This window comes from Triticum aestivum, chromosome 5D (genome assembly GCF_018294505.1).
Source record: "Triticum aestivum cultivar Chinese Spring chromosome 5D, IWGSC CS RefSeq v2.1, whole genome shotgun sequence".
NCBI classification, from domain to species: Eukaryota; Viridiplantae; Streptophyta; class Magnoliopsida; order Poales; family Poaceae; genus Triticum; species Triticum aestivum.
Window position 1 is genome coordinate 453,076,572 of NC_057808.1, and position 10,254 is coordinate 453,086,825.

General features: G+C 44.9%; 2 protein-coding genes across 3 annotated transcripts; both read right to left on the reverse strand.

Annotated features, from left to right (window-relative positions):
* Positions 1-758: 758 nt before the first annotated feature.
* On the reverse strand, positions 759-6,452 carry LOC123122679 (manganese-dependent ADP-ribose/CDP-alcohol diphosphatase). 2 transcript variants are annotated; one of them, XM_044542992.1, is made up of 2 exons: positions 6,424-6,452; positions 759-2,343 (listed from the first exon to the last, which is right to left on the reverse strand). In XM_044542992.1, the coding sequence occupies exon 2, from the start codon at positions 2,243-2,245 to the stop codon at positions 1,274-1,276; it is 972 nt and encodes a 323-aa protein (XP_044398927.1). In that variant the 5' UTR covers positions 2,246-2,343; positions 6,424-6,452; the 3' UTR covers positions 759-1,273. The 2 variants fall into 2 exon arrangements, with proteins under 2 accessions (XP_044398927.1, XP_044398929.1); XM_044542994.1 differs by lacking the exon at positions 6,424-6,452 and adding an exon at positions 2,817-2,988.
* Positions 4,691-6,616, reverse strand: LOC123122678 (manganese-dependent ADP-ribose/CDP-alcohol diphosphatase). Its single transcript, XM_044542991.1, has 2 exons — positions 6,424-6,616; positions 4,691-6,003 (listed from the first exon to the last, which is right to left on the reverse strand). The coding sequence occupies exon 2, from the start codon at positions 5,922-5,924 to the stop codon at positions 4,944-4,946; it is 981 nt and encodes a 326-aa protein (XP_044398926.1). The 5' UTR covers positions 5,925-6,003; positions 6,424-6,616; the 3' UTR covers positions 4,691-4,943.
* Between the last annotated feature and the right edge of the window lie 3,638 nt (positions 6,617-10,254).

Sequence of the window (10,254 nt, forward strand, 5' to 3'; positions counted from 1 at the left end):
CCCCAGGAATGCACTAAGCTCCGCCATTGCTCACACGTATCTTTAGTCCACGATTTAACCAACGCAATATGAGTTTTATATCATTGGAAACTTCAAATGTTCTATTTTTCTAATGGTATAACTTTTGTGTATACAATTTAATTATATTGATCAAACTAGCAATGTAGGGATACACGTGGGACTTTTAAACCGGAAGGGAGGCATATTTATCGCATGCCTCGAGACCAAGGAGCAAGATAAACTGGAAAAACAACCAAAATTAAGAGCTAATGTAGTTGGAAGAGTGGGCCTCTCATATGGATTATATTTGCCACAAAAAGAACTGTTGCAGGTGAGCAGAACCCCACTTACCGTAGGTCAGGGAGTAGAAAATGACATCGCCTATGTCTGTTTTTAATATATTCTTTTTTCATCTATGTGAAAATACATGACTTTACTATTTGAAGATTCACCACATTGGCTTTTTTATGCTTTATTATTTTCATTTTATACCCTTTTTGTTAGGATTTATAGCATAGTCTAAATGAGACCATAGTCGGAAGTATATTGGACAGTGCAAAAAATATTGGAAACAACTTGTATTTGTAGATAAAGATCAAGCTAATCATATGTCACATTATAATTACTCCCTCCGTTCACTTTTATAAATCATTTCAGACAACTGAAAATAGACTGCTTTGCATGCTGTCTGAAATGTCTTCAAGGACTTATAAAAGTGAACAGAGGGAGTATAAGACACCAAACAACCGAAGAAGTCATGAATGGAGTACAAATACTGAAACCATTAACGTGTTTTCAATCCAAAACAGTGTTGCATTTGCTAGATTTACAACAAAGACTCATAAATAGTTTAGCTAATACAGATATTAGAGTCTAACAGTATGCTCCATTCAACAGTTCACATGAGGAAGTAAGCATTACAATAGTTCCACTTTTCTTTATCCACCAGTACCAATGTTATTTGGGACAGGCTATATGTAAGTCGCCTGAAAATTTATTTTGGGGTAAGTCGATTTTCTAAGCCATTAGATTAAAGATTCAACGGTCGACCTTCTTTCTTCTTCCTCCAGCTTTCTTCCTCCTTCAACCGTTCATACTTTTACAAAATCTGACTTACCCAAATTGTAAATTCAGTCAACTTACATGTAGCTATTGTGATGTTATTTACATTTAGTAGTATTGCCAGACGACAAAAGCCATATGAATTTTCTCTCAATGACATCACCAAAAGTCAACATAATGAAATCATATGGATTTTACTTCGCAAAACAGCTCACTGCGAGGACTCAAAACACATTTCAGTGTCTGCCATTCCATCAGAGCCTACAAGCAATAGCTTGTCAGGATACGCTTCGATGTGCCCAAACGCACTGGTGCCGGGAGGACACTCCAGCGCAGCCTCGAGGGTGCGATGGTGCACGCCGTGGGAGTCCACAGAGTAGCCACCCTTGTGATCGTGCCCGGCGAAGCAGGCCTTTACACAGTTGTACTGTCGAACAACAGCCATCACCTCATCATAATTCCACATGAGGCCTACCTGGGACGCTGCTACAGGATCCAATGGGAGGTGACTGCACAAGACGACATTCTGCCGACGCTCCGATGCATCCCGTAGGACATCACTGAGCCAGGACAGCTGCTCCTCTCCAACCGCGCCATTGAACATCACGAACCGCTGGTCGACGCCCACCAGACCCTCAGGGCTGTTCTTGTCGGCGTTTGGGTTCTTTTCTTCAAGGAGCCTCGTTGCTGCTGCAGTCACTGGATGATCACGAGGCCAGCCAAGCGTGCTGAAGTCATAAGCATCCAGAACAACAAATCTGTACTCAGGACATGGCGAGAAGTCATAGTACGCGCGGTCAGAACCCGTTGGCATCTTCAGCAAAGCCACTAGCTCGCTCCGAGGAAGGTTGTAGAGGCAATGGTTGCCAAACATGTGGTAGGTCGGGCCGGGGAATTTCTCAAATTCGCCGAGGACCTTCTGCACCGCCCACAACGACTTGTCCTTTGGGCATTTCCCGTCGACGATGTCGCCAAAGTTGATGGAGAACTTGACAGCACCTTGCTTGTTCCACGCACTGACAGCCCTCTGGAGGACGTCGATGCTGTGACGGTAGTAGCGCGGGATGCCAGTGAACGAGCGCCCGTCCGGGATGTCGGCGTACTGGACATCGGCAATGACACCAAAGGTAAACAGGGGCTTGTGGGCAGATGCATGGACTAGTCCATTCGTTGCGGCCATCATTGAACTTTGGTGTCACCAGACCTTCGAAAACCTCCCTTCTTCTTGTTGTCTGCGAGGAACTGAACCTACAAGCAGTGAAAAGATCTCTGCGCAAGAACCTACAAGAGAAGCCAAGCAATATTTGTTCAGGACTCTGTACCGGTGAGGGGAATATTACAGACTACAGAGCACTCTGTTTATCAGAGTAAAATGTAAAGCAGATAGCAGGCTGGATACCAGCAGCATAGCAGTAAAAGTCCCCACTTATTCTTGTTCCAAGATTGTAGTATACAGTTTCAATTTTTCCCCTTTCAATCACTTCCACTGGAAGTAACTGTAGATGAGACCAGCTCCAAATACTGAATATTGCAGCATTGCATACTAGTGTGCTGTGTGCATCTCATCCCATTTCTAATTGTCAAGCACCGGGAGCTAGACCCTGGCCTGAATTGCTGATAAAATCACTTAGGCGACCCGCCGTAGCCGAAACTAGCGACTCGCACGGAAGGGGATACGCAGCCGAGCTGTGTGTAATCGGAGCCTACGGACTGTAACGACCACAGAAGGAAGGAGGCGGGGGAGGATGGATTACCGGCGCAGCGACAGAGGCGGGGTGGCCGGACTCCGGCGGGAGCTGGTTTGGTTGCTCCCGGCCCGGAGGGCGGACGGCGGAGAGTCGGAGCCGGGATGGGGAGGAGTTTGGATCTTGAAGAAAGATTCTCTTTTTTTTTTTCCTGAAAAACTGACGAAAGCTTCTCTGCTCGTCTTGGTCGGTTGGATTTTTTTTTTTGAGGCTGTCTTTGTCGATTGGAGAGACGGGGGAAACGAGACGGGCCACCGGGCCGATGGATTTGTCGTTAGCTCTCGGCCGAGGAGGCCTGTAATGAAGCCCAGAGATACAGAAGGCCGTTGAACTTGAGGCTCTGTTTTCAGAGACCTCCTCCTAATCGGCGCTTTCAGCACCAGAAAGTCTCCGAATTTTTCTGATGTAAAAAAGTCTCTAATTTTTTTAAATCGCGAATTTCAAAATATCATGATTTAAAAAAACAGTAAATTTGGATTTTTTTGTGAATTTTATAAAATTACATGAATAGAAAAAAATCCATGAATTCGAAAAATCACGAATTTGATTTTTTATGAATTAAAAAGATAACAAAATTAAAAACAAAAACAGTAATGGAAAACAAAAGAACAGTTCAGAAAAACCCAGCGGAAAACCGTCCCGAAAGAATTGGATGGAACCTTCACCTAATAGAAGGTTGCCAAAATCGGTCAAAGGGACTAATATGGGCCAGCCCAACAGCAAAAGGACCGTGTGTGTTGCGTACAATAACACGGTAATCGTTGACTTAAGCGCTGAATAGGAATTGGGTTGTTCTCATCAAGGAGTTGGATTTAGATCTCACTTGCATAACAAAAAAATTGTCTCAAAAAGAAGAAAAAAACGTGCGTAACAAAAAAAAACAACCTCTTTGTTTCAGTCTGTAAAGCATATATGTATCTTGCAAAAAAAAAAGATGTCATTGGCCGATGCGGCCGATCGATCCAATGGAGCAGTCAATTGATGGAATCCTTTACGAAAATAAATACCAGTCTCTCTGTTTCAGTTTGTAAAGCGTACATGCATTTTGAGCATTAAGTTTGACCAGTACTTCAACCAACAAAACATAAGCCATATGTCACACATGTAAAAAAAAGCCATAAGCCACAAAAATTGGAAAAATTATATTACCAAAGGCTGCCTTTAAATGTGAATCTGTTTTTAACAGAAAATGTGAATCTTAATGGTATGCTTTTTTCTGACAAGTAACTTATAGTCCGGAGGGAGTGCTCGATAACTTGGTTTAGAAAAAGGAGTAGGTGATCAAGGAGACCCTAAACGTAGTTACGACCGGGCTACTTTCACTATTGTGTGTGACTCTTTAATGTTTTCATGCCACACGCACACATGCATGATCGGTATAACCTCTAAACATATACTGATATCTAGAATGCGAAAAGAATATAGATATGTCGATCTCACAAGAATTCTATAAAGTACAACACACATTTTCGCATGCCTGTAAAGACAATCGACGAGACTGTAAATCTAACATGGAGGGATGTTTAAGAATGAAGCAATAGGTTGCACAAACTACCGCCACTTGTTGACATCTCTATCTCCAGACCTTTATATTGGTCACAACGAAGGTAGACAATCATACTCCGGGAACATATATATCAGGATATTTCTTACATTCGTGCGTTTTAAGATCTCTACCAAAGATATATTCAAAGATAATTAAAATATAAACGAACATTACATACTGTATATATGGGTGGGTTTGGGTATCGGCAGGGTTTGCGCCCATGGGCATGGGTTGGGGTGAGGTTTTGTGCCCGTGGGCAACATCGGCATGGGTATGTAATTATTGTACCCGCTCCACCCTAACCATTGTCTTCCTTAATGGAATAATGGAGTACAAATACTGAAACCATTTACCAAATAGCATTGCATTTGTTACATTTACAACAGACTCGTGAATAATAGAGCCTAACACTATGCCCCATTCAGCAGTTTCCAAATGGTGAAGTGAGCATTACAACAGTTCCATTATTTATTCCACCACTTTCAATGTTATTTACAAGTAATAGTGTCGTCAGACAACAGGAAGTCACATGAGTTTTCTCTCAATGGCATCACCAAAAGTCAAAATAATGAAGTCACATGGATTTTACTCTACAACGCAGCTCGATCAGAGGACCGAAAACACATTTCAGTATCAGCCATTCCATCAGAGCCTACAAGCAATAGCTTGTCAGGATAGGCTTCGATACGCCCGAATGCACTGGTGCCCGGAGGACACTCCAGCGCAGCCTCGAGGGTGCGATGGTGCACGCCGTGGGAGTCCACCGAGTAGCCACCCTTGTGGTCATGCCCGGCAAAGCAGGCCCTAACACAGTTGTACCGTCGAACAATAGCCATCACCTCATCATAGTTCCACATAAGAGCTGCTGGGTACACTGCGCCAGGGTCCATTGGGAGATGACTGCATAGGATGACATTCTGCCGGCGGTCCGATGCATCCTGGAGGACATCACTGAGCCAGGACAGCTGCTCCTTGCCTACCGCACCATTGAACTTCACAAACCGCCTGTCGACGCCAACCAGACCGTCAGGGCTGTTCTTGTCGGTGTTTGGGTTCTTTTCATCGAGGAGCTTCATTGCTGCTGCAGTCACAGGATGATCGTGAGGCCAGCCAAGTGCGCTGAAATCATAAGCATCCAGAACAACAAATCTGTACTCAGGACATGGTGAGAAGTCATAATACGCGCGATCAGAATCCGTCGGCATCTTCAATAATGCGACCAGCTTGCTCCGAGGAAGGTTGTAGAGGCAATGGTTGCCAAACATGTGGTAGGTCGGGCCATCGAACTTCTCAAACTCGTCAATGACCTTCTGCACCGCCCACAACGACTTGTCCTTTGGGCAGAACCCGTCGATGGTGTCTCCAAAGTTGATGGAGAACTTGATATTGCCTTGCTTGTTCCATGTGCTGACAGCTCTTTCAAGGACGCTGATGCTGTGCCGGTAGTAGCGTGGGACGCCGAGGAAGGAGCGGCCGTCTGGGATATCGGCGTACTGGACATCAGCAATGACGCCAAATGTGAACAAGGGCTTCTTGGCAGGTGCATGGACTAGTCCGTTTGCGGCAGCCATCACAAGAACTTCAGTGTCACCACTCCCTCGAAAGGCAAAAGTAGATTCTGGAATAGAATGCGGTGCCCCCTGCTAGAACCTAGAATGTAAGCCAAGAAATATTTGCTCAGAATTTGGGTGAATCAGTATGTAATCATTTTGTCACATTAAACAGTATATATAAAGCAATGGAGCGCAATGCATATCAGCATCATAGCAGTAAAAGTCTCTGCGTGCTACACATTTCACCACGAAGTAACTTTAATAGACTCTCAACTCTTTCTGTACATGTGCCCAACCAAAACAAGCACCTTGTGAATTGTGATTTACTGCTAATAAAATCTACTAGCTATCTATCGACCCGAGAACTGTTGATAAAACCGCTCCTGAGATTCACGCGAAGCGGGGAGACGCAGCCGGGCTGCCTGTAATCGGAGCCTATGAACTGAAACAGAGCGACCGACAGATTGTAACGACCAAACGATCCCAAGAGGAAGGAAACCAGGGGCGGATGGATTACCGGCGCAGCGACAGAGGCGGCGAGGTAGGCTGCGGCGGACTCCGGTGGGATCTCCGGCGCGCTGGGTTGGTAGATCCCGGATCGGACGGTGGAGTCTAGAAGCAGCGAGCAGCCGGGAGCGGGGAGGAGTTTGGATCTTGACGTAAGCCTCTGTCCTCCTCTGCTCTTCTCCTCCGGCTCGGGAGAGGCAAAGACGGGGGAACCGAGTCGGACCACCACCGGCCGGTCGTTAGCCCTGGGCCGAAGAGGCCCGTAAACAAAGGCCAAAATTGCAAGGGGTTTAATTTGAGGACTCGTTTTTTTATCTCGATTTATTTATTTATTTTTGTAATTTAAAAACAAAAAATTATTTATTTATTCATAAAACAGATATATAATTTTTTTAAACACATACGTTATTAAAAAATAAAGTAAGACTAACATTACATTGCGGCTTGCGGAGATAGTCGCTAGCCACTGCTAAACAATTTTATCTTTTGCCATAGAGCAACGTCCAAATGGCAACTTGGTGGTTTTGAAGATGTCAATGGGGTAGATTTAAGCCACGCTTGCATCCAGGAAAATACAGCTAAACTTGGTTTATATAGGAAGCAAGGACACATTGGTTCTGATGGCAGGTTGAATACAAATTGAAACTTACAAAAAATAAGCAGTTGGTATAATGGCAAAGGATTACATTTTTCTTAATATTGTGAATCATATATGCTTAAGTAGTTACGAGATGTCTGGCTTCCCTCTGGTCTCAATGTGACTTCTTTGATCTTTTCTTCACACACATATCACATTTACACACGATTGAAAGCCGTTTCGGTGCTTCCAAAGCCACGAAGCGGTGAGGATGACGAGGGAGGCCAACCCTCTACGAGCGGGTGCGGGTGCCCGGTAACAAGACGTAGCCCACTAGGATTGGAAATCCATATCGCCTATGGGTAGGTCGGTCGTGGAGCGAACCCATCCTAGGATCTTGTGCCATACTTGCCGCGAGAAAGAGCAGTCTGCCAGCAAGTGTTGCATCATTTTTCAATAATGGAAGAATTGTATGCAAGTACTTAAATGTAATATTATTGGATTCTATATCGACTGAACGGCTAGCATTTCCGAATTTGAAGTTTGAATCTTGGAATTCCTATATTAAGACAGTTTCATTCTAAGATTAAATCCATTCAGGTCCGAAGAGCTTCCAACTAGATGGTGTTGTAAGTTGCATGTATCACTTAGAAGTTTTGTTAGTACATTTGTTGTTTTGTTAATACAATTGTTTCTTTGCCCGCAAGGGATGATGAGTGAGTAGTTGTCACGAGATAAGGGTGGGGGCGTAGCCTCGTAGCGAGTAGTCGTCACTCTTGTGTCTATGATGACTAGCAAAAGAGCCCGTGCATTGCAATGGGGAAAAAAGTAACATATAGCCTTAACCCAAGTAATAATCATGGCTCAAGACCCCAATAGGCCCACATCCTTTATTTTAAAGGAGCATCAAATTTATGTTGCCGCTTATCCTCCTTACCCTCGTTGACGATAGCCTCAGAAGGTCTCTCTCTCTCTCTCTCTCTCTCTCGGTCGGTCGGTCGAAATAAGATGAGAACTTTGTTGTTTTTTTTCCTGCGAGGTTTTTCAAAGGTGTGCAGGCGTGGTTATCGATATTTTGTTGCATCTCAAGTTGGTTTTAGTGAGGCGTTTCTTTGCGATTCAGATTGCCGTCGGTATGAAAGAAAAACAGGCTATGCGTTATAGGTTAAGTTTGCACCATAAATAACATTTTAAAAATATTAAAAGGTAAAATAACATCATATTCAGATTTCACATATTTTTTAATCAAATTTCATATATAACATCTTGAAATTGGAGTTAGGTTTAAAAGATATGGATAATTTAGAAAAGCATTTGTTTTAGAATGGCCGTGGATTGCTTAACCAAAAAACCGGGGGGCTTTATGTTAAAATGCAAAAAAAATGATTTGTTTGACTTAAATATGGACCACGGGTTAATTATGTGAAACGGCAGGGTTTTGAAAAACAATCAAAAAATGATTCAGATGTGACTCAAATGTGTATTGCGGGTTAATTCACATAAAAGGCGGTGTTTTTTCTATAAATAACATGACGGGTGGGCAGGAGCACTAATGATTTTATTAGTGTTTATGATGATTAAAATAATGCGAATAGTCGCCAAGTGATAGATAAGTCGGTGGTGTAGCCACAAAGCATCTAACTTGAAAAAGAAAACCTCAAATCATCTCCAACAACTGCTTTATTATAGGGCAGCCGTCACTTTTTGGTTGTTTAAAGGGCAAAAAACATCTCCAATGGCTGCCAAAAACGAAAAGCTGCTGAAAATTTGTTTTGGGCTGGCCTAAGATGCGGCACGACTCCTGCATATATGCGGCACACAACTGATTGCCAAAAATTCAAATCACCCCGCGCCGTGCGGCCGCCTCCTCCTGCAGCCAAATTCCACCGCCGCCGCACCGAATTCGGCCACCACCACCGCCACCCGACCTCCCCACCGACGGTTTGGCGTCGAGTTCCAGCACGACGGTCGGCATGTTTGTAGTTGAATGTTGGGAAGTTTGTTCTCCCGCAAAAAGAAAGTTTTCATGTTTCGGTGCCCTATTTTAGGGCAGAGATGCAATATTTTCATGCCCAAAAAATGCACTTTTTTGCTGTCCTAAAATTTACTCCAGTCTTTTTTTGCTGCTGTATTTGCAGGCTTGCAGCTGTTGGAGATGCTCTCATAGCTAGTAGTGATGTGCGAGTAGTCGCCGCTCTTGTGTCCATCGTGATTACGACGACGTGCGAGTAATTTTTTTTAGAACGAAGACGCCAGGTGCGTCCGGCTTTAACTTAATAAAGCCAACAACAGGCAGCGTACACGGAACCATAGTCTTAACAACACAACTAACACCCTCAAAAGATCGAGCGAATGGAGGGGAACAAGTCTTGGATTACAAGCCACAGCCGGCTGAATCAGAGCACGCAGGCTCGCGATGATGATGCCAAAAGATGCCTCGCGACCCTAGGGAGGCGGCGCAGGAGCTCTTGCCAAAGCGTAGACTTGACGGAGACGGGCAAGAACGAGCTGCAGAAGATCAGCGTCTTGGTGCCGTCCCAACGGCGCCCACTGCTGCAAGAAGATGACACATTTGAATACCACGTCAGCAGGATGAGAAGGGAAGGAACACTCAATAGTTAGTTTGTTCCTAATATGCCAAAGTGCCCAACATAACGCCCCAACGCAGCACCACATGACACGCCGAGCGCTACCACTAACCGACGAAAGGAGAGCACACAACTCAGAACTGGACCGGGGATCCCAATCCCGACCAGCAGCCTCGGGGACCGCACTCCACGCAAAATGGGCCAGATGGCAGTTGAAGGAAACATGGTTGGCGGTCTCTGGCACCCCGCTGGCTGGCCCATTGCGCTTGGCTATGTTGACGGACGTGGGCAGTCTATCACGACACAGCTATTGATAAGGTCCCCGAGCCTTCCACAACCCGGAAGCCACCTGTTGATAAGGTCCCCGAGCAAGTGCTCGGTAGAGGGAGTTAACCGAGAACTTGCCCGAGGTGTTGAGGTGCCAGGTGTTGGGGAACGCAGTATCTCAAAAAAATTCCTACGATCACGCAAGATCTATCTAGGAGATGCATAGCAACTAGAGGGGAGAGTGTGTCCACGTACCCTCGTAGACTAAAAGCGGAAGCATTTAGTAACGCGGTTGATGTAGTCGAACGTCTTCGCGATCTAACCGATCCAAGCACCTAACTTACGGCACCTCCGCGTTCAGCACACGTTCAGCTCGATGACGTCCCTCGAACTCTTGATCCAGTTGAGA